Raw genomic sequence first — 26,386 nt, forward strand, 5'->3', positions numbered from 1 at the left:
AATACTATCATATCATTTTCCTTTGTTAGACATTGAATTATATATATTTTTTGTCTCTATAGTTTGCAAAATATAATATATTAACTTGTGTACTTTTTATTTTTATTATTGTTTCTTTTAACATTATAAAATATTTGAATTTGTGGTTATTGTTTTATACAACAGTTTTGTGGCATATTAAAACGTAATATATCATATCATAATTATATTACTGTATCATAACATTCACAACTCTGCCAGGTATAAAAAATAATTCAAAAACGTTCTGCTTTTATTTTAACCAAGTTTTAAAGGAATTGGGAGACATACTTTATGAATCAGAAATAGCGGAATAGGTTTGAAGTGTAGTAATATAGAGTTATCATAATATTATTCTCTATTATTTTTTCGTATTTCAAGTTTTTTTTTTAAATCTCTTTTTAGACTGGCTTATGTAATAGAGGAAAATATAAATATAACATGTTGATTTTTTTTTTTGTTAAATATCCACGAGTTATATTATATGAAAAATAAAAGCATAACTTAGTTAGTTTGACATTTTTTTGTAAATAATATTGTATTTTTGGAGAATGTATTATTTGTATCTTGTGTCTAAGTATAAGAATATTTAGAATAAAATAAAATGCTTAATCTTCAATATATAAGGCCGGTCACCCATGACCAACATTATTTTTAAAGTATTTCTCACCATAAAATATCATTGATAACTGGTTCTCCTCCTTCTATAATATATACCTTTTTTTTATTTAAATCAAATAGTTCCTTTTTTTATTACCAAAATTAAAAAGTTCATAAATAAATTTGTACATAAATATTCATATTATGAATATATTATATATACCTGCGTTAAAATATTTTTAAAGTGAAATATAAAATAAACAAAACTTTTTAAATAGTTGTAAAAATGAATAAAATATACTTGGGTCACCCGTGACCAGCCTTGTGTCTTTTTTAAGATTATAGTTTTGCTTGTCAATATTACTATGCACGTGTTGTCTAGATTAACTGTTTAAATTTTTTTTGTACAATTTTTTTACATTTTTTGTTCTTAGTTTTCATTTTAAAAAAAATATGTCTGTAAGTTATACGCGAATATAATAGCTTCATGTGCCTTTGATAAACAGACATTTTAGCTGGAAAACTAGTTAGGTTTAAGTTATGTAATAAGCATAATAATTATCGTGAAAATCGATTTTTGTATTTTGATTTTTAACCATTAGAAACTTTTAAAGTTACCTAATTAAAAAATGTTTACACTGAAGTGGCTCTCTTCAAGTCAATATAACCTCCTGATCGGCCAAGTTCGATGTCGAAAGTAAATACCGAAACGCTATTCAAAAACTATAAACATACTCTTACCTCCGCATGTAGTGATACTTGATAACTACGACGATCACCACGGAATTCGCTATGGCTGCAACCAGGAACAATGGGACGTAGAGGCCGATCAACATGATACTTCTGGTTTCAGTAAATTTCATTTGCGATGACGAAAATTCGGCGATCAGTTCATCGATCACCGCCGCCTGTTCCATCCCGGCCGCATTTTTCGTCCATAAACTGCTGACATTACGTGCCGTCGTGTTGTTGAACATTTCGTGTGCAGACGATGCGTTAATATGTCTTGTTAAATTGTTCGTCCTGTAACATCATAAACGGTTGAGAATTGTTGTAAAAATTAAAACAATATTGACAACGAACATAATATTATGGTAAAATATATTATTATGTATTATTATATTAAGTAGTTAAATAAATTGTATATTCAACGTTTCAATATAATATTTTTTCGTACGGAATATTGTATTATTATTTGTATCTCTAAACTGAAATAGCTTCGTAAGTTTGGTTATTTTGAAGTGTAAAGTTAAATTATACAATTTAAAATGACACAGTTACTTTTTATGCAGTTCCGCTAAAGTTTTTTAGTAATAAACTATTAAGCTTTATGAGACATTTTCAATCATTGGCAATTATGTAATTGACACGATTTTGATAAAGTATAAGTAGTATGTAAATAATAAAATATAATTTTGTTATTGAGATGTTTAAATATATACAACTATTATAATTTATGGTACATAAAATAATTATTTCATTAGTTATCCCTCATTATAAAAAATATATGATAATTATCGTTAATATTTTTTTTTTTTTTGCTATAATTAAAAATTGTACTTAAATATATTGTACTTACATTTTTAATTTCACACTTAGAATATTTTTCTGATTAGGTTAGAAATAGTTTTCTAAGTATTTATATAAATAAATAGAATCTTTAATGAGTAGGTAAGTTATTTAGTTATAATTATTTAAAATTGATGTAAAGTAAAATAACATAATGGTCTCTAATTCGTAATGTTGTTTTGTAATGACTCAAATTATTTCTAAAACATATTTAAAAAATATTATAGTTATAATAATCATACGAAATTAATAGTTCATAATAATAATTCAATAGATTGATTATTCTTGGTAAACGATGTAGTGTGTTTGTATTGGGTTTGAATATCCAATACTATTATATTAAGTCCAAATGTACTTATAAGGAAGAAATGTGTACTCGAATGTTTACAATAAGTTGCAGCTATCTCGCACAATAAGTACAAAACGAAGTAAGGGTTGAAATTAAAGACCTGTAATCAGTGTAATCCAGAAAGTTAAAATGTTTGAATAAGAATCATAATAATGAGGTGGTGTCGCGCCTGTCGCGAACGATCGACAATTTATTATTCGATTTACACAAAAATAATTTATTGAGTATAAGAAACAACTCGATAAAATCGTACTACAGTATGGTTATTTAAATTACAGTAGTACGTACAGTCGGTTAAATTATACAAACGAGAAATATTTTGAAAGTATATACATGGAGAACTTTACATTTTCTTTTAATCGTGTTGTATTTATTTTACTCAACATTAATTTTGTTCCCTCCAGACAAATCAATCGATATTTCAATAAGAATTATAACAGTCTTAAACAAGTTTTGTATTATATTGTTTTAAATACATACCCGTTTGCACGTTTAAATAAAGACTATTTAATGATATTGTACATTACAGTAGTATAAAATGTTTAAGGTTTAATTAAAATTCCGTTGATTATAATATTAAAAACGTCATAGCAATGCAATGTTTGTACATCATTATATATTATAAAATATAAAAAAGTAGTAATAATACTCGTAATCTAATATTGAATTCAAATTCGTAACCAAGCGAGTTTTTTGTATTGTCTATATAATATTAAAATTTGAACATGGTCGATAATTTTAGCATTGTTGATGAATTTTTGTAAACCATTAAACTCAAAACAATAATATTTAATCAGTCTGGTACCGTCCGACCTATTTCGTCTCGAGTCACTCTACCGTTAGACAGCGTTAAATCATTATTATTATTTGAAAAATATTTAAATTATTATTATTATTTTTTCATTTAAAAGCAATGATTAATTGTCGCGTTTGAAAGATGATTATGAACAGAGCTCATTTTACTAATGCATTTGACGTTATTTTTTCTTAAAATTTTTATTTTGCGTAAGTATATATAAAACGTTCGAGTGTCGAGCATTCGTCGTAATTCGCGAAACTTCATTATGCGTTCGTAATACGCAACTTACAACTTTTGATATTTACTTAACTTCCGTACAAAGTGACACAGTTAGTCAAAGGCGTGCCACTGGCTGAATGGCACATACGATGCGTTGTATAATAGAGGCCGCGTGAAGATTTCCCCAGTGCCGGGTCTTGATTAAACGAGCCGCCAGCAATTCGTATAGTTAACAAAAGAATTTCTCAACATTTACGATGGTATAAATTTATGTAAAAAAAATCGATACGAATCGGTTTAATTAGAGCGTAGGTACCTATAAAAACGTAAAAACAATAGTAAGTTTCTTGCTATCAATTATTTGCATCTCTTAACTGACCATTAAGTCGTTGTGTCATCATGTAGTGGAAATATGCGTGTATTTGTCTAAAGATCAGGATTTCCAAAAAAAAAAGGCGAGATTTTTCTGAAAGAATTGGGAAATTTACTGATTAAAATATAATCTATATTATTTATCCATAAATAATTATTCAAAGTTTAAAAATAAATACACACAAGTACATAATCAAGGTATTTTAAGAATTAATATGCTTATTGATAATATCGTGGGATACAGCATCTGACTAGGAATAATGGACTAGTATACTGTATAATATATTTTTTCGACCTTATTGGATTTTTTTTTCAGATATAAGTACTTATTTCTTTTTTATGCTGAAAACCCAGGCAGTTAGATTGAATTCAATCATTATAATTAGTTTTGTAGCTGTAGGCATTTTATGTTACATTGTAATTTGTAGGCAATATCAAAGCTTAATTTATTACTGAAAATTGTTTAAACAAAAAATGTTCTTAGGTCTATTTTTTGTGATAGTGACTTATTAACAAGTACTTATTTTTAAATTACTTTAAGCGTAAATATTTTTTCCCGAAGTCCTTTTTTATTTTTCTAAAATTAAATGTCTTTGATTTCTCCATAATTCCGAGGATTTTAAGTTTTGAATTTTTTTTTTAATTTTCTGGCATTTTGATTGCTGTATCTAAATTATAACTCTATATTAGTAATAGCGTTTAGACTTTCTTCTAAATAGAGAACAATTTTACAAGCGGAAAAAAACGATTGTAATGTTCAAGCTATATAACAAATTGTTATTCGAGTTAGGTAACTTATTTTAAAATATTTACAACAAGATAATAGATTTAAGAGTAATACAATGTGCGATCTGGTTTTGTATGAAATCTGAATCTTTATCGAAAAGTTTATTGTTTCGTATTTTATGTGTTGTTCGTTGCATTGACGGTAAATTCCGTAGAAAGATTATTAAAAAAAACCACATAATTTATAAACCCAGTCTCAACCACATTTACATCGGATACTTTTTATACCTTTTTTGAAAACATTAAATAGGTATGTTTTTACAATAGGTAAAACAATATAATGATTTTTTTTATTTATAGTTTGGAAACTTGATGGTGGTTAGATAACTACAAAAAATGTTGATTATGAATAATTCATGTATATTATACAAATATAAGAATTGAACTATTAAAATTGGGGTGTAGCTATTGTATATTCTATTATAGGTATTATTATTTTGAAATATCTTAAAGTTATAATGTACCTAAATATCTTAGAACTGAAACTGATTTTTTTTTCTATAAATGTGTAATTTTTATACTGATTGTCGTTCTTTTTATAAAAAAAAAAATAAAATATATTCTTATGGTAGATACTTTTATAGAATATTTCAACTTTTAAAAAATATTAAGTGCGCTTTAATAATTTTAGATTTAAATAACTAACTTATATGGTTTTCAATAGTAAAGATATTGTACGATCAATAATAATTTTATACTACGATGTCCATTATTAATCTAAAATACTTTTTAATAAATACCATAAATATTTAAATATTATTCTACTATTTATTTTAAATTGTATAGTTATTTTTATGTTTGATGTAGACTGTAGAGCATATTAACTTTTGATACAATTCGATTGAATTTTTGCTTTTGAAGAAATATTATTTACAAGTTGACTTTTCATAAGCTGGTACTTATTTTGAATTCAAAATATCGAAAATTTACTGTAATCCACAAGTAGTGTCTTTTAGAGTGCATGCTTAAGTACGTATTATTATATACGCCTATACTCAAAGTCATTTTCGGTACACGATAGAGATCTCAAAAAACACCTAACTAAAATATGGATCTAAATTGCGCGAGTACCTCTTGAAAAATATTATCACGTTAGTTCTGATTTATAATGCTTACCTAAGTGCCCGTAGCGCAAAATAAATGGTATTCAATTTAAATAAATGATCGTAATTATTTTCCTTTAATGCTAAAAACATAAATTTAAATTATTGCGCAAGCTATTTAAATGTATTTTGTTGTACGACCGTGGATTTACTTGTTCTTTACTTGTATACATATGTATCGATAAATACTTTAAACCTATCTTAGAGAACCAAAAATGTTTCTAAAACATACTATTTGATAGTATTATCCCTTGTTTTTGATTTCATGTTTGACCATAACATATGCATGTATATTAGGCAACAGACAATAAAATAAATTCATACGAAATTATCGAATTATTTAAAAGTAAAAATTAATTGATTCACAGGATCGTATATAGTTGTTATTAAAAAGTGAGATTTTTTAAAAACAAATTCTTTAAAATAATCATATTAATTAATTTGTTTAACGTTATTAATTTCATTGTTACATATAATAACTATGAAATAATATTAAAATTGTGTAACGTAATAAATCATAACTTTGTGCTTAATTTTGTTCCTTTATATTATAAGGACAAAAATATGAAAAAGAATAATTGTTAGAAAATAAAGTACCAAAAAATGTTTTTTTTATTTTTACAGAAGAAAAAATGTTTTAGTGGGACGCCTAGATTTATATTTTCAATAAAATATCACTAATTTGCCTTAAACTTAAGCTACCTGTGAAACAATTCACTTTAATTTTTAGTATATTTTTTTTCAATTCTTTGGTAACTTCATCAGGGTATCTAGATAATTGGAAATTTTTTGTTAGAAATAATAAGTGTATAAAAGCTTCTAACTTATTTTTATTCAATGAATTTGACAAGTTAGTTTTAATAACTTTTAAAAATGAAAATAAGTTTTCTTTATACACTTAGTGTTAAAATAAATATTTAAGCAAGTGTAAAATAAAAAAACTCGATCAATTGAAATAATAGTTCAGAGCTTTACTTACCTGAATTATAGGAAGTGTAAGAAGACACTTATAATACCAATGCATAAATTTAAAACTTGTTCTTCATTAAAACGTTAACATAACAAACAACAAAGTTTTTTTTCTCACTGCATGTGTTTTCTCGACAAGAGTTTTCGTAAGGATTGTATCATAAATATTTATATTATTTTATTAGTAGTGTTTTTGTCTTCAAAATTATAATTGTTTGTTTATGAAAAAAGAAATAATTTTTTATTCTGTTCCATAATGAATAAAATACGTTGTCATAAAATATAAATTTAGTGATCTACACGAACATTGACCAATCAGGAAAGTTACCAATATATCATTCCATCCCTGGAATTTGTGGTTCATAAAATTGATTCGTTATAGATGTATAGTTATGTTTGCAGGTATGATTTATAATTATAATGCTTAGTTAACTTTTGGATGCAATCCAATATTTCCTTGTTTAAAAACCAGTGGATTGCCTTTAATAATAACGGTCAGGGGCCCAACGATTTATAGAGTAGATAACTCAATATTTAAACAACGTAAGGTTTTACTTAAACTATTTACTATTTTTTGTTTTGCGTTATATTAACGAATACAATGATAAGTATTTATATTTTTTTATTTTATATTTTGAAAATTAGTTATTAATTCTGGCTATTGTTCCTGTTCCCATAAATATTATAACAGATTAATTAAAAACCAAAATTTTGTAATTAAACTTGTTTATATTGATTTTTGACGAGAAAAAGTTTTTTCAAAACAGTGTCCAATAATGCGTATACGAATGATAGGGGATAGTCATAAAAATTATTGTCAAGATATCGATACTAAACAGATAGTGTCATTTAATTATAAGTCTTAAATTGTAATCGGACCCTGAGCAGCAAACACAAAAAATGTCAAATACGGTGATTTTGAACTTAGCATTATTTTTTTGTTCAGTATCATAGTCATTAGGTTTAATTCAAATTTAAGCTACGTTGATTATATTATATTCTAGCGTATCTAGTAGATTTTTTGTGTGTAAATATTTTTGTATTAATTATTTAGCAAGAATAAATTAAAGTTTTACTATCACATGAATTTATCTAAGATTCTTAGACATAAGTAAATCTAAAAGGCAAACGAGTAGTTCAATTCAGCCAAATATTCTATTTGTCTGAGCTGTGAGTTTAAAATAAAATGTATTTTTACTGTCGTTTAGTAAGTATGATAAGTACGAGTTTAATAATATATTATCACAGATTAGTTTTTTTCATTTTGTGAATCTTGTTAGGTTTTAGGAATTTGAAAACTAAAAATATTATAAGTGGTTAATAAAAATACCAGTATTTTTAAATCGGAAAACTATTTTTTTATTTCCCTATATTTATTTTTGAATGTATTCAATATAGAAGGTATATGGCCAATAAATAAATGGCTTATTAAGCATAATATGATTAGCATTTTCAAATTTTTTGACACTAAATTCATATTTTATAATATTATATGTGTTATACCAAATACTTTGTTTTTCATTTTAATAAGTTTCTAAACATAATACCTCTCCTAAATCTTTTAAATGTAAGTTAGATAGGGCTTAAGCACTAAAATTACGAATCAGGTATAATACCATGAAATCTAAATTGAGCTGTACAATTTACAAAACTATAAAAGTTTGATGTTAAATAAAATTGTGTGATAAAATCCGCGAAGAAAAGTAAAACGTTTGAAATGAAAATTATTCTTTATTACGAGCGTTTACGAGTAATTGTTGGTTCAGTTTAATAAAAATCTGGGCAAATTATAAAATACAATAAGAACATAGTATGGTTTTTATTAAAAAAAAAATGTGTTATCTTATAATGAAAATTGATTTTTCAATTCTTAAAAATTAATTGAATCAAATTTATAAAATTATATTACATTATAATATTATAATGGAAAAAAATATAAATCTATTTGTTTAAAGATTTTAATACTAATGATCATTTTAAAATGTGCAGTTTCAAAAAGAAACTTACTTAAAAATAATAATATCAATAAAAGGCTACGTGGGGCCCTGGATAATTATCTTACCTTTAAATTTTATAATAGGTCAGTTCACTCTAATATCAAAACTAATAGCACAATATTAAAAATGGCGAACGAAAAATTGTTTTATCGCGCGTGTGTAAGACGGTGACAAATACATACGGGTACTACGTCCTCTTGATAGATACATAATATAATATAATGATGACTTAGGTAATTTTATATAATATATACACTGGAAAAAATATCAGAACTATTATATAAGTTACAATGAAGTTGATCGTAGGATATAACAATATGCTAATCAAAATATATTTTTTTTTTTTTAATTGCAAATAAGCATCACCATTAGGTACTAAACTTAATATAATACGTTAGTGTTGCTTATTAGACTGTAGAATCTTACATAAAGATCGTATTTGATTAAAGATTAATACATTATCATAAAATACATAATCAAATTTTAAATGTAAAAAAAACGAGCACATAAACATATTATTTTATATTTGAATACTTAATTTCACGTATTAAACTTGACGTCTTGTTTTGGAAATTATATAATATAACTTCCCAAAACACAGTTATATATTATGTTCTTGAAATTTTAGAATTTTCATCTGTTTCACTAATGATTCATACAACAAATATACATTATGTTAAGTGAACATAAGTAATAACAATAAAACATACTGAAAAACTGAAAAGTGTATACCTGCATCGAGTCTTACACGCACACGCACACACACACACACACACACACACACACACATCGATCTTGGTTCGTTAAATGTACACAATATTATACCGAATGATTCACTAAGAATGCTTAATAGTTAAACGATTTTATTCAAATTTATTAGTTTAGAATTTGTAAGTATATACTTCATGATCATAACTTGAATCACGATCGAGTGGTATAGTTTTTACGTGAATAATGTATTAAGAATAATTAATAGGTATATAATAATAGATTTGAAATATTATGGGGGTTATAATGATTTACAAATTATAATTACAATTAACATTAATTTATCAATAGTTATCCGAGTATAATATAAAATACAAAGTAGATTCAAAATTAAATATATTTGTTATATTTTTTTAAACTATCTTAATCTTAAAAAACTATATCGTTAGTAAATACATTTTAATAATTTAAAAATTACTCATTGGAATTGTATTTAGACATATAAATAGTTAAAAAAATAGTTTTAATTCAAAAATGTGATTCTTATTTGAAAAAAAAAATGCATACACGACACTCTTTATATGGTACATATCTGTATAATTGAAAATATTGTCTTTAATAAATATGATTAAAAAATCCAAAAGTCAGAATACGAATAAATTCATTAGGAAACAATAGTGGACTACTGTGGTGAGCATGCTTGACGAATTACTTTGTATAGCCACCACAGCTGCTGGTTGGCACAGTTGTTCGTATCGTAATAATATCGTTTTCAAACTGTATATTAATGGTCCGCCCCCGTTCACTATATCGCTGCACGTTGTTCAGTCGCAACGGGGCTTAGGTATATATCGGAAGAGGTGTATATAAACAATGAACATACACGGACACAATGGCTAAGGGATTTGGCTAATACGCCGCGTATATTGTGCATGTTTACCCGGTAATTCCGACATTAGCCGAATCGCTGACATTGTCCGCGACATACGTATAATGTTTGTAAATAGACTATGATAACAATAACAATGATAATCGTAGTAGATTTCAGTCAAAAACTTAAAAACAAAAAAAATAATAGTATATGATACTAATAAATCAATATCTATTGCGCATATTATGCTGGTATGATTTTGGAGTTCTGAAATACCGAACGTACAATAGTATGCTTAGGTAAATAATATTAGTTATTTTAATAGTTAACACAACAATTTTATTCAACCGAATTTGCAGGTAATATATTTTATAATAGTTAATATTCATAATAGGAATATTTTTTATTTTTATTGTGACGTTCACATCGGTATTGTCTTATGAAAAGTTAAATGGAGAAAGAGGGGGTTGGCATCAAAAAAATAAGCATTAGTTAATATTTATATATTATTACCTTAGTATAATCATAATCAATATAGTTACCATTAATAAAATTACAAAGTTCGCTTAAAGTAGTAATAAGTTCTAATAGTATAATAATAAACAAAAATAAATAATAAAATAATATGTAGATTATTATTTTTTACAATAAGCGATTTTTTTACGTTTTACATACGAAATTTACTTTTCGGTCTATTTTTATAGTATGATTAATATACTATAATGTAAAAAATTACTTACTATGTGTATTGTAATTTTATTTATAAGTGTCTAAACTCATTATTTCGAACAATTTCAACTTTTTTGAAAATATTATTTTGTATATAATTTGATATTGAAAAACTAAATTTTGAAAAATTGTTATTATTATCATTTTCCTCAAGTGTTTTACTTTTTGAATATTAAAATATATTTTTAATTTCATATTACAAAGCAGAGTAGTTTTCGGATTACTCGATACATAAAAATCGAATTTCGAATGAGTATTTAATAAGTTATAGTGGAATGGAGTGTCTCAGGGGTGATACCCCGTAAAATTTTGGTTCACTTTTCCACTCATCTAAATTTAAAATACTAACTACGAGTATAAGGTACACGTCATATAACAGCACTGAATTAACTGGGCTCTAACCAGTGATGTTTTAATAATGGTCGTAATGGACAATGGCAATGGATATGGAAACAAATCCCTCCCACCTGGATACTTAACATTATTAAATCAATATACACATCTTTTACTCTGAATATCTCAAAAATATTAATTACTATACAATAATCTTATAAGTGACGATAAAATCGTTTTTTTCCTCCAGGTTTCTTAAAAAAAAAATAATTGAATTAACTCGAATAGGGCATGTCCTATTTTAATGACATTATAGTTTTAAGTAAGATTTTATTCTACTGCGTTGATATGCTCAATTTCTTAAAGGTTTGATTTAAATTAAATGATTCATAATTTTCGCATTAATTCAAGCCAACAAAAAATGTACAAAAATATTATAACACTTTGAACTCCTCAAACGATATGTGCATAATACTAATATTTATAGAAGTTTAGTTGTGCGTATTATACGAAAACAAAGTTTTTATAACGAATTATCTTATCTAACGCCATAGTATAGGTTCATTGAACAAGCAGTGCAAAGGTGTACCTATTTAATATTAACAATAATAATATTATGCAATGTATTATCTTATACCAGTAAAGTTTACACTTAATGTTTGCTGTTTACGGTTGGTTCCCTTATCAAATCGATTTTACACATTCCGTCGATTTGCTTTAACCTTGCAATACCGATCATTACTTTCCATATTTTTGTTTTGATATACTTACATAGATTCTATAATAGGATAATAATAATGCACTCCATTAAACATTTGATGTAACATTTAAATACAGTGTGTTGTTAGATACAAACAAATATTTATCGAAATGTAGCTATGTAAAAATCCTGTAATATAATTTGATAATATTTATGACAGGTATGAACGAAACTCCAATTACATAAGTACTACTGTATTATAATCATTATACTTTCAGTATTTTTTTAATATATTTATAACCATATAACTACTGTATAATACTGTATGATACAAATACTATAAAAATTTAATACAAATAATAAGCATTTTTTAATATTAAATACACGTTAAGTCGTTAATGCGTTATTTAGAACAATGTTTTAGAAAAAAATTCGGTCGATGTCTCAATGAATACATAAGTAGAAAATATATTTTAAGTAAGAATTTTTTCGAACATAGCCTCTTTTAAATATATAATTTTACTAAATAATTTGTATTTTAAATATATGCAATATACAGCTGTCGACTGTTTTAATGATTATTCTGGAACCTATTAGTTTTTTGATTTCAAAATGATTGAGCAGATAATCATAATAATATTAATATTGTAAAAGGTCACTAAATTTAGCACATAATACTAAAGAGTAAATAAAGGAAAATTGAGAAAAACATAATATCATTCAGAACGGGGTGTTGGATAATAAGTCGCTGGTAGGTATAATATAATATAATTCTAGAGTAAAATATTTTAGCTAAAAACTTTTTATGAACTTGTTAATTTTGTAAATTATTTTTGACGCTTTGAATTTAAAATATATACGAGTATATAGTATATCATAAGCATAAGGTATTGTAAATATTATCTGTATTTGGTTATATTCATATCGTTATCTAGATAGACAATGAACCAACTTTTATTTAAAGGCTTTATGATGATAAATTATCTGATATCTTCGATCAATAATATGATTATATTACCATCAATAATTTATCAACAGAAATAAATATTGAGTAACATTTTTAACGAAAAATAGAAAGAAAAAGTTGAAAACTCCTACCAATAATTTCGTATATTTATATTTTATAATCTTAAAATAAAAATTATAAATTATTGTATAGTTTATAAACGCAATTTATGTACCACCACATGGTACTCAATAGTTGTTCTAACATTTTTCAACCCATAATCCCGGTCATATAAACAATCACTACATTACGCGGTTTAGGTATGTTCTATCCAATTAATTTTAATTAAACATTACCGTAATACAAAAGCATTAGGAGTGAAGGAGGTTCCTAAAAAGTTAAGCGAGCTTGTTTTAAAAATTGTTTAGTGTATAATGGGTTGGATTTACCTGCGGTGTAATTGCTTGCGAAGTTATAATTTAAACAATTCCTTTTCCGCGTTTTTAAGCTAAATTATTATTATGATATGTATAAGTATATTTAACACAATTTTAGCTATACATTTCAAGGGTCAAAATTGTTATAAATAATAATTATAGATAGACTTTGGCCACTAGCCAGTTATACAGACATGGTTTACTATATTGCAATGCAGATATAATATACTTAATATCAAATACACTCTGTGCTATAATCCTATGCCTATGCCTATAATCCTGTATAGTGTCGTTTCTGCTCGTCGACTTTCACTTTACCAGCTAAAAACACAAACGGTTTTCTGATGGTTTAGAACATGAATTTATTTATTGTGAGCGGGTAACTGTGCTCTGAAACTTATTATTATTATTATTTTTATGTGGTTTTAAAATATTGTTATGAATTAATATTTTATTAAAAATATAAATATTATATCATATATCCCAAAAATGATACACCAATAATCTTAAAATATTTAATAAAACATGAAAAATATTCAAGCTTATCTTTAAATTCAAAGAAATACCTACTTGTAATATATACTAATATATACTTTAAATTATTTTTCAAATGAATACAATTATCTTAGTTTCTTTGTGGAACAAAGTATAGAGCAACTAATAATATTATATCATGAAGTGTGCTTTTATCTAGTTATCGCTATTCAGAAGCAGTAAAAACTCATGAAAACGCATGCAATACCTATACTTATAGATCATTTATGAAATGCAAAATAAAATATTCATTCTTCTTTCTAACAAGTTATTTCTCAAAACAATCAGTTATTCCTTTTTGGAAATTTGTGAAAAAAAAACCAAATAAAAAATGAATACAAATAATATACGTAATATACAACAAATTATGCATTCATCAGCTTTGACGAAACGCATCGTGACCGTTATATTTATGTAGGCAAGTAGGCAACGAGTTCTTATTGAGTATATTTTTTTTTTAACGCGATGATATTCAAATTTAAATTTAAATCAGTATAATATTGAATATACCTGCAATAGTTAGCTCGAACTAAGCTGGGTACCGAAAAGCATGAAGACTGACGACTCAAAATTTTAGTTTGGTGTACACAGTAATTATATTCAATTTTTTATTGCATTTTGCATTTAAGTGAAACGGGTTAAAAATTTTAAAATAGCTTGATAATACCATGATTATTTTTTTTTGTCGAGGATTGTTTTGTACTTATTTTAAATCAGATTTGTATAAGACTTCAAAACAATTAAAATACGCATAATCAAATAATTTAAGATCTCTATTTTCAAGACTTTTACTGAATACCTCATATTATATACAATCCAACTGAAATTATACACAATTGTATAGGTATTTTATAAAACGTTAGAATTTTAAGTGACATATTTTAATAATGATGTTTTGTCCAAAACACTTAAACTAAGTGCAAGGTGTAAAAAGTAATCATTATTTTATAATTTATTTTAATAAGTCCGCTCAGTACAGCATCTATAATCGTTGTTACTTATTTCAAAATCTCAGTAAATACAATGTTGATAATTTAATGCATATTTATTTTTTTGTGTAATAGTAATTATATTGTGTCGGTTCACAATAACTAATAGTTTTTAATGAATTCCAGAGAATATTATTATTTGCAGTATAAACAGTGATATTAATTATTTTTGTTTTCGTGCTACTAACATTAACACTTTTATACTTTATTAGTTAACCTTTTATCGATGTAAATAAAATTGTTTCTGGGTACACAATTAATTTACGATAAATACGTTATCAAGTTTACAACCTTTCTCGCTAATTTTATATCGGTCATTTAACAATGCGGCTTTTTCTACTATTTATAATAATTTATTACATTACGACTTGTCGTAAACAAATCCTTTTTAATGTTGTAGTAAAATCAGGATTATATGACCAATATAAATAAATTGTCAATAAACATTCCTGAAATTTTGTAGTCAAATTGCTTTATTTTATTGTAAAACTTTCTTAATATTTTAGGTTAACTTTTATTTATATAATGGTTCCTGTCGTTGGACTCTGAGGTTTAGAATAAATAACTTTTTTATTTATCTATTAATATTTAGAGTACTTTAATAATGGCTCATGACAATGTATTTCATTTACGTAATATGTTGAATACGATAAAAATGAATAAACTTCAATAATAAAAATGGAACTTAAAAATACTTAATTAACCTATCAAAATGATGTAAAGAATGTAATTTACTATAATTTCAACTATATAGATTTGTACGAAGGAAAATATTTCGTTTTCTTTTACGGTATGATACCAGTCTAAAATTTTTAAAACTAGAATTCTAATAGCCGTTTCAATAGTTACCTTGGGAGTATGGTGAACCAAATTTATAAGCGATTAAAATCTTTAAAAGATTTTTCATAAATTAAATCTAATAAGTATCAATATTATTATATTAAAATCTGAATAATCAATACGCTGCAAATAATTGATGAAACAAAAAACCGTGTATAATAAATAAACGTAGATATATCACAGTACATAAATAATAGTTATAACTAATCTATTTTGTATATAAACATATATATATATATGTATATATATAATATAATTTACAATGCATTTACTTAAAGTTCAAAAATAATATTATAATTATATGATATTAGACAAATACATAGGACTAACCTTCAACAAACGGTCGACTTAATAAGTGAAACAAACCCGCATAAAAACATTAAAATTAAATAAATTACTTTATCAACTCCACCTTATACAAGGAAAATATTCAAAAATCCTTCTATTTCTTCTTAAAACTTAAAAACGAACTTACATTCAATTAATCAAACCAACATGGATTTAAAGAGTATAAATGATGTGTTTAGTTAAAAATTGAAAAAAAATGTCGATGTACAATCTTTAAGCTAATTAGTAATGACTAATATGCTTTATTACACTGACCTCCAGATTCTCAGAATAGCAGATATGGTATTATTGGTATTTTTCGGTATTTTTTACCGATATTAAATAATATCACAATGTATAAAACTAATAATACAAAAATCATTATTCTGTATTTTAAGCATAGGTAATTCATTTTTCAGATATTTATTTATAATTTAAAGGTAAGTACTTATTTACGTGTCATTCACAGCGTATGAATGGAAATACAAATGATACTGAAAAAGTGAAACTTGAATTTTCACTATTATTATTATTATTATCATTATGTTTTATCAAAGTACAAACGAATTCAAACAGCTTTTGCATAAAAGGTTATAATATCTAATAATAGTGTGTTGACTTTTGAATACCTACATATTTTTATTACTTTTTTTTTTTAGTCTAAATATGAGACTTATTTGAATGAATATATATGAATAAATAATACACGATCGGATAAAAGGTAAATACAATTTAAAATAAATATATTTTTATAAGGGATGGATAATACATGGGCTATGTCCTGTGATCTTATACTACAGTTGAGTACTACGCACCTATAATAAAAATTCAACTGAAAGTAAATATTTAAATATTAAAGGCGATTGTAGGAATTATTATTCTAAATATTAAATATTGTTATATTGTTGGTATAAGAATGACTATTGTTTAAACATAATCAGTCACAAAAAATAGAAATCTTTTACTATATTTTGAATGCATTGAAGAGCTTATTAAATTAAAATTCATAGTATTGTACTCTGTCATATATCATAGTGTTTAGAGAATAAGGAAGACATTATATTCAATATAATATCGCGCATCTGTTGTGTGTAAATGATTATAATTAGTATTAAATTAATTAATAACAAAACCACAAATTTCTCCCAACTACACGTAACGGATATCAATTAACGTTCCTACATTGAACTTGATTAATTATAATAGTAGGTATGTTTCACATTTCACATCATTCAAAATCTCACACCATCACTACAGTATCATAAAACATAATGTTAATCAATTCTAATCGAATTCCACCGCCGTGTTTTGATTTGTTCGGCGATCATACAAACATGGACGCGGGGACACACGTGTGTCTAATAATGATAATATTTCGTTAGAAAACGAGGTAATAATTAAAATAATATATTATATAAGTCAGGTAGTCCATCTCATTATTATAAATTGTTTTTAATTATTATGATAAAATATACCCAATTGTTTATGTTTCTTGGCAGCTTCACGTTCATACAGAAATACAGTTACAGATATGTACGTACTTTCCTCTCTATTGTAATAAAAAAGTGTTGTATATAATTTAATCTTTCACGTATTTTATTTTTAAATATTTTAAATTGCTTCACGCTTGCGTAGAGAGCTCTAAGACTCCAGTATTCTATATTTCTATAACAATATAATGAGTGTATTTAAAAAAAATCAATATTAAGATTGATTATTACTCAAGCTTAAATATTTTCTTGTACAACGTATCACTATAAGGAATTTTATGAAATGTAAATTTATTTTAACTTTATAGTATATTTATATTATTAGTTGTTTTATAATTTATCAATGAACACCGAAATCACATTTTATAGTTGTATTAAACATAAATAATATTATTGTATGATTTTTTTTTTTTTAATAAAAACCATATTAATATCGTTATAAGTATATCATGGTAGCAAATGTGTATTAGATATTATGCAACATTCGTTGGAAATCATTTGTATTTATTTCACAAAAGTCAGTTAACCTAACCTATAATTGATGTATCATAAAAATGTATATGTTTGAAGTATACTATTTAGTTTTATAAATTTAATTTTTAAACATAATTTGTATTGTGTATTTTTAGATATTTTCAAGTAATTTTGCATATCAAGTTTTTTTTTTGGAGTATTAAAATAACATCATATTGCATATTATTATATTATAATCATAACATTCTTAGTAAAAAACAATATTTTCTTTCTATAAATTCAAATTCTACTTATCATAACAAAATTAATTTTTAGTATAAATGTCTATTGATAATTTAAATATTTTAAACTTTATATTTCTATAACTATAACGGTCAATTATTCTCGTAACCATCGATGACCATGATGGTCATGTGACAATCATATGACATTCCACTCTACGGGTATAAAATGTCGATAAATATTCCATTTGACGGCAATAATAATAATAATTATTATTATTGTTCCTCGATCGATTATTTATAACGGTTATTCCAGGAGTCACGTCATCCACGTTCGTTTATCATCGCAGCATTGACATTCCTATACGTGTCTAGACGCATAGATGCATTAGCGCCGTGGCGTCGTGAAAGAATCCACCGAAACACCCTGTTGTTAGGTCGAATAAATTGCAGTCGACCCATATCATACATTATCTAGGTTTTTTTCACGAAATCTAGTCTATTTGTATAATACATAATAATATATACCAACGTGCATGTTAAATATTATCGAAGATCGATAAGAATATTCTCACTACGTTGGCCATACTATACTTGACCGTAACAATAGTATATTATGCATATGCGTCAATTTAAGGGGTAAATAGAAGGCATATGTGTGAACTCTGGTGATGTTGAAATTATAGCCCTTTACAACAGTCTGTTTCGATTCCATTTTTCTATAGCACTACCAAACCAAAAATTCAAGTCGTGGTGTTATTTGTCATGAGTGGAGCACAATCGAAAATATTTATTTACCATACATATACATACTTTATTACCTATCATACGTACATATTATATTATTAATATCATTAACAATAATAACACAATATTATTCAGTCATCTGAATGGGCCAAGAAAGTCTATAAATAAGTTGAAACGCCTAACTTATATGCGTTGTCGCAAAACCTCAACAAATAAATGATTACCAGACATAACTTATTAGTTATATGCATAAATATAATTAATATTGTTGGTTATAGAGTAAAAATGTAAAATAATAATAATTCATAAATAATCTAATAATAAATTATAAAGAATGTGCCTAATAAAGGACAAATTAATATTCAAATGTTTAGATGTAAAAGCTGATTTTATAATAACGAGCAAAATAAACTGACGAATTATTCTAGAAAACCATGATAAATTATCATTTCAAAATAATGTGAAACACAATCTTATACAAAGCTAAACACACTAACAACATGACTATTATTTATGTTTAGAATATTAAACAAGAACACAGTATATTTGTGTGCAAAATATAAATAATAGTATAAACCGAAAAAAAAATTGTGACTTAATCTTAAATTAATGTCCAAACAGTTATGTTCTAAAGGGCCATTTGGCCAATTCACTACTGTCTAAAACTAAGGACAAATATGTAAATTATGTATCATAAAAAAATGCATTATAAATCAAATGAATTCCTTGCATAGTTCTTATAACAATTGAATATAATGACCATAAAATTAAATTAAGTATGAAGTAATACATAATTTAAATTAATAATCAATATTAACACTCCCCGTATTGGATATACACGCAGTATAGAATTAAATAATATTAATATATTATATTGGAGGTATATAAAAACTCTTATAATTGTATAATACCATTCCTAACACCTATTATTTCAACTTAACCTAAAAGTAATTTTTTAAGAAGTCATGCGGCATATTTTACTATTGAAATATAAATCCAGCCATCGTAAGGAAAAACCATTGATGTAATAAATATAGTACATTCTCTTATTCACATTTCAAAGTAATGGAGATGAATATTTGCCAATATTATCATATTATTATGTACAAGCTATATATGATGTTTAAAACCCTGACAAACGGTAAGCATTAGATATGAAAAAAGCATATTTTCATTTTGATAAGATCGATTCAAATTACTTTCACTAAAATACTTGAAATAAAATATTATAATATCTAGCCCGTATATACTTTTGCTGGCAAATAATATTTTATACATTATATGATAATATAATATAATATATTTTATATAGCGGCTACATATCAAGACATAAAATATCCACTTTTGAGTTAATTTAATATTCTCGATTTATTCATTTATAAACAAAACTATGGGGCGCTGTACAAAAACCGAATACCAATAAAATACGACCTTTCCAATCAATACCATCACGTATAAATTTAAATTAATTTTATGCGTATACAATTCTAAAATCATTCTCTCCGCTAGAATTTAAAAATTTAAAGAGTCTCAATTCTTAAAAGTAATCTATATACTAATTCTTTCGTTCCTAGCTGTCTTGCGAATCATTCTAACCCAGTGGTCCTTGTATCCTCGGACTTTGGAAATATCGCAAGAAATCATTTGAGAAGGTTAAAAAGAAAATAGCAAGTAAAGACTTTTCAGCATAAAAAACTATTTTAATTAAAAATAAATATATATGTATATTATAATATTTTGACATCAAAAATATTATTACTAGGCAATCCTTTCTATGCATTTTTCATGCCTAAATAACTAAATATAATTAATTAATATGCTTATTGTAAGTACATTTTATAGTTTATATATTTATAATAAAGTATATACAAAAAAAAAAAAAAAAATAAATACAAAATATGCATCTTAAAATAAATTTATATAAACGTTTGAATTAAATTATGGTTTATTTTATTTATTTATTTATTTTTAAATACATTTTGAATAAAATCAGTAAAAACAGTAAGAGGTGACATTTTGTGATGGATTAAAAGTTGTTTCCTCCTTTAAGTCATTTTACACGTACACACATGCATATTAATCGATCTTTTAAAGTTAAAATAGTGCACGTAATCGTCTAAATTAGAAAATGCGAAACACATCAACATAAAGAAACATACAATTTACAATTCATAATACATTATCATTTATCTTTCAGGTATTGCGAGTAGCGTAATTAAATAATTACTAATTAATTGAGTTCCTATAAACGTGAGTAAAATAATAAACGTAAAAAAACTTAGAGATTTTTACTTATTTAAATGTACACGAATGAATTTAAAAGAGTTAACGTCAATTTTTTGGTATCTTAACTAATTTGTCGTAAGGAATTTTTAGTAACATTACAAATTTGTGGTAATGCAAGTTATAGTGGTGTGTAGTATAAACGTATACATTTATAATAATAACACACAAATAAAATACCATTAAGTCTTATCGATATCAATAATGTTTAATATTTTGTTATCTTTATAACAGTATAAGACGTGCTTAATGTGCTTAGGTTTTATATTATGTTCAAGAAATACTCAAAGTTGTAGTCTATTTATCGTTAACTCTTAAAGCACTGTGTTTTGCATAAAATATTTTATTTTTAAGTTGAAAAATGTATCAGTATATCATATAAAAAGTGAGAAAAGTAAATGTATAGATAATATAGATATATAATATAGTTGTACCGTTTCAAACAGGCATATATAAAATAAATAAAGCATTTGGAAATATTTGTAGAAAATATAAAAAGCAGCTGTAAAGTTAAAATACACGTGAATAATGATTCTATTGTAGATTATGGGATTGTAAATTATAGCCAATTAAAAGCAATTAAATTATGTTCAAAAATGTAAGCTAAGTAAGCAAAAGGAAATTAAAAAATCGTTTTAAAACCAATAAAAATACGTAGTTGTTATTTTAATTTCTCGCAATGTATTTCGAGACATCTGCAAGATAATTAGATAGCTAAAAAATAGATCTGATATTTTCATTTTAACTAAAATATAATCTAACTATATTACCTATTAAAAAATGTGTTTGTGGAACATAATAAGTATTTGAATGTTGATAGTTACTTAATAAAGTATATCATGAATAATTGGACTAGTTAATTAGTTAATTTTTAAAAGTTTACTTAGATAGTATTCTATTATCGTACGGTGAATTTATTAGTGTCAAATTAATTAAACGATCAATTAAGTAGACGATCAAATTCAAATTAGGAACCATTTTTATACGACTAATTTACTCAACATGTGTGGTAGTGTGGGTTTATTAAGTTTTGTAAAACGCTTAGTTATTGCAAGTATGAATTTTCTAATATACATTTTGTACTTTTATTTATATAAATATTTATTTGTGAGTGGTAGTCTGCAGTTGAGGTGTTAAGAAGTTCATCCCAAATATCGATTGTCCACACTTGTGGTTTTTCAAACGTACTCAACTGTCCATGGTATAAATATATGTATTTGTGTGCATGTGTGTGTGTGTGATTGTGTGTTTGTTTGTTGTCCAACGCGAAAACCGAAGAGTAGGTATACCTATACCTATATATATATATATATATATTGATCTTTCTTTACGGACTACTGAACGAATTGATTGATGTCCCATCATTAGTTACCAATAATATGACCTTCAAAGCATCGAATGTTTCCCATCAGTCCCATATCGCTATGATGTGTCTTTTGTTCTTACACATACTAGATATATATAATATATATTATAGACTATAGTTACGGTAAAAATTAATAGAAATATGTAAATATCGAACGAAAGTATAGTATATATATATCGCACTAAATAATAATGTAATAATTATAATACATTACAACAATATTATAATATTTTTATTTCGTCGATATTTTATAGTTTTTGTCTCGATGTAGTAATAAATCTTTCTTTTTTTCGTATAATAAAATTTTAAGAATACTATTGATTTTTTGTGAAACGATGAAAATTGCGGAACAATTATGTACTTAGATGGTATTTATATCAGTATTAGTATAGTTCTACGGGTGTATTTAATTCATTAGATATAACTGAAAATAAATATTATCACGAATCGATTTTCGTCAGCGCGTACTACTGAGAATAAATATTTCAAATATTGTGACTCGAGTTGTTTCATAATTTATTGATAATGAACATATTATTAATTTATGCATACATTTGTTTCTATTATTCATGAATACGGGACAAGCCGAAAAAACAACGAGGTTGAAATAATATATAATAAATGGGTTGATTTATACAACATAACTGTAAAAAAAAACAGTAGATATGTTAAAGTGAAAAAGTGGGGGATCTATATGAGTGAGGGCGTATACGTATAGGCCCGATAATCGAGGAATTGTCAAAATAGTTTGCCTAAGAATTCGTGATATGAAACAGGACATGCGTGAGCTGGTAGACGATGATCTACAAGATGTGCGGACCATTGTCAGGGATAATAATTAATAATTGTTTAAATGCTTTAAAAATAAAAAAATTATAATAATACGATTGGACACTACCGTAACGTACGGCCGAGTATAATAATAAAACCGTTATCGATGTTACCCGACTGGGCTAGTTAAGTATTTATATTATTTAATGACTGAATGACTGCAGACAAATGAAAATAAACGCTGAGTACGGTGAAACCATCGTAAATTGTCCACGTCCTGTAGAGGGTATATAGCCCATCCGAGATGCCTCTTACACACGGATAATATCAACATATTATATAATTATGATAGGTACTACTTGCAATTACAGTGACGCGTATCGAACGTATTAGACTGGATATGTAAATTTTCGAGTTTTAATGCCGAATATATTATGTAAGAAACATGATATAACCAATAATATAGAATTATAAATAATAATAATCATGACACGACGACGATACACGTGTGCCACCAAGATAAACGCAATGCCTTATCGAAACGTTGGATATACATATTACATGGCTCTTATTGGTGCTGTTTTATTAATTGTATATATATTAACGAATTAATCCAAACCGCGACACCGACATCAATTGTCATGCAAATGGTACCTATTGTTATTCTAGTTAAAATCCGTACCTTCGCGAGTGTTATTACAGTGTTATTTTCAATATAAAAACAGCTGAGCGCCACGAGGGCACGGGAATCGATGATGGCAATTTATTATAATGTCACTGCTACGCTCACACGCATATTATAATATCTCATACGGATCGTATTGCGCATTGCCGTATTACCGTATCGTTATAATATAATATAGTTTTTATCCCACGCCTTCGATCAAAGCCACTGTCCAACATTAAGAACGCTGTATGTACCTGTATCATCATGATGTATTATTATATTATTGTGTTCTAATATTCTATACACTGCGCGTATTTGTACGTTCGTGTATCGCGTTAAATGGGTAGCTAAATATTTACGAGATTTACATAATTGAGTACAGAGATATACACGGAAATCTTATTCAAACACCAAAACCGTATTCAGAAGCTCGGAAGGCAAGTATATTTTAAGCAGGCGCCGTAGTAAAGGTACACGATGCAAAGTTTGCGCACGTGTTTTACACGATTTCCATAATTTTCTTAATCACTCCAAGGATATAATAATTAATCCTGATTTTGAATGCCGTAAGCCCGTAAATCAATTATTGTTAATTATTTATATTATAATTTATAGTGTTCAAAGTTTTGCTTACAGGTACCTAAATACTTTTAATACAGTAGTTTAAGCATTGTCTATAATAGTAAGAAATCGCTATTTTACTCTCATCGAATAAGTAGTTTAAAATATTAAAAATTACCTCCCTGTTTTCTAAGGATTTGTGAAACTTTTTATAAAACATCTTAAGAGTGATATTTTGTTAACACAAACATTTGCCAGTACTTAAATACAAAACAATTGTTATTTTAATATATTCAAATTTTTATTTTTTCACCAGCTATTTTTAAACAATACGAAGTACCTAACATTGTATTTAGAACAGCAGAGCTATAGAATGGGTCTATAAAATATATTCGTTTACGTTTGCGTTAATGCATTGTTTTTTTTTTTTTTTCTAAATAACGTGACAGTTTAATCGTTTATCGTATAGACAACATTTAATATTAAATAACCAACAAGTGTTTGCGAAAATATTTTTTCAGGCTATTAAGTATATGGGTACACACCACCCAGTAAACAAGACTTGTTGAGTTTTGAAATCAGTTGAACAAAGAAATGTAAGTTGTTTTTTTTTTTTTTTAACCTTAAACACGACGATCTGGTATTTATTATGTTTTATTTTTACGAGATATATAAATTTTAACATCTACGTTCACATCACGGATTCAAAACCAAATATTTAAAAAGAAATATTCACCTGGTGATTCTAAATTTAAATTTTGAAAACTCATTTTACTTCGCTCACATAAATTGTAAATACCAGGGGTGTAAAAATATTTATGATCTAACAATTATTACCATTTCGCTGGAACTTTTTTTTTAATAATATAGAAAATTTATTAAAATAGTTAAATATATAATTAAAATTTGTTTACAAATACACCAATAATCAAATTAATTGCACATACACAATTAATATAATATAATATTTCGAATAACATATCACTAGCTATATCGTAAACAAGATTTTAATTCACTTATATGTTTCTAGATTTTTTTAAACAATCCATTAATTTCAATTTTAAAACATTAGTTTAAGTGTTAGGTACTTCTTGACTTGTACCTTGGAAAGTATGATATACCGATATTTTTATAATTTTTAACAATGAACTTTATTCTCAAACAATAATTTTACAGTGTCAGATAAACTTACTTCTTATAAAGGTTGTCATAACACAGGATCAAACAAAGGAGTTCTTGAAATATTAGCATCATCTTCATTGAGTTATTTACTATCTCAATGAAATGGCAAACAGTTTATTGTTCATTTGTTTCTGTACAAAATGTAATCTAATTCATAATGTTTTTAATGTTCATATACGTATGGGTTGCTGTTGAATTGTGCATAATTTATTCATTTGTTACGGTAAAATTGTAAAACTTAGTGTAATATACGAAAAATTACTAAGGACATGATATAATATTATTTTATAATTTAGTTTGTAAAAAGAAATAATTTATTAAGAAACCACATAAAATATATTGTCGGATTCACTTAACCCTTTAATTTTTGCATGCCTATATTATCATAATTGTATAATAACAAAAAAAAATAATAATAAATGAACAATT

General features: G+C 25.5%; 1 protein-coding gene across 2 annotated transcripts in view; it reads right to left on the bottom strand.

Annotated features, from left to right (window-relative positions):
- The window catches only part of LOC113557155 (gastrin/cholecystokinin type B receptor-like), a 115,841-nt gene that overhangs the window by 41,453 nt on the left and 48,002 nt on the right, over positions 1-26,386 (bottom strand). For both annotated transcript variants that reach the window (XM_026962490.1, XM_026962489.1), the window contains exon 2: positions 1,360-1,641. In XM_026962490.1, coding sequence (XP_026818291.1) covers positions 1,360-1,641 — 282 coding nt within the window. The remainder of the gene's footprint in view (positions 1-1,359; positions 1,642-26,386) is intronic.

This window comes from Rhopalosiphum maidis, chromosome 1, assembly GCF_003676215.2.
Source record: "Rhopalosiphum maidis isolate BTI-1 chromosome 1, ASM367621v3, whole genome shotgun sequence".
Classification (NCBI taxonomy): domain Eukaryota; kingdom Metazoa; phylum Arthropoda; class Insecta; order Hemiptera; family Aphididae; genus Rhopalosiphum; species Rhopalosiphum maidis.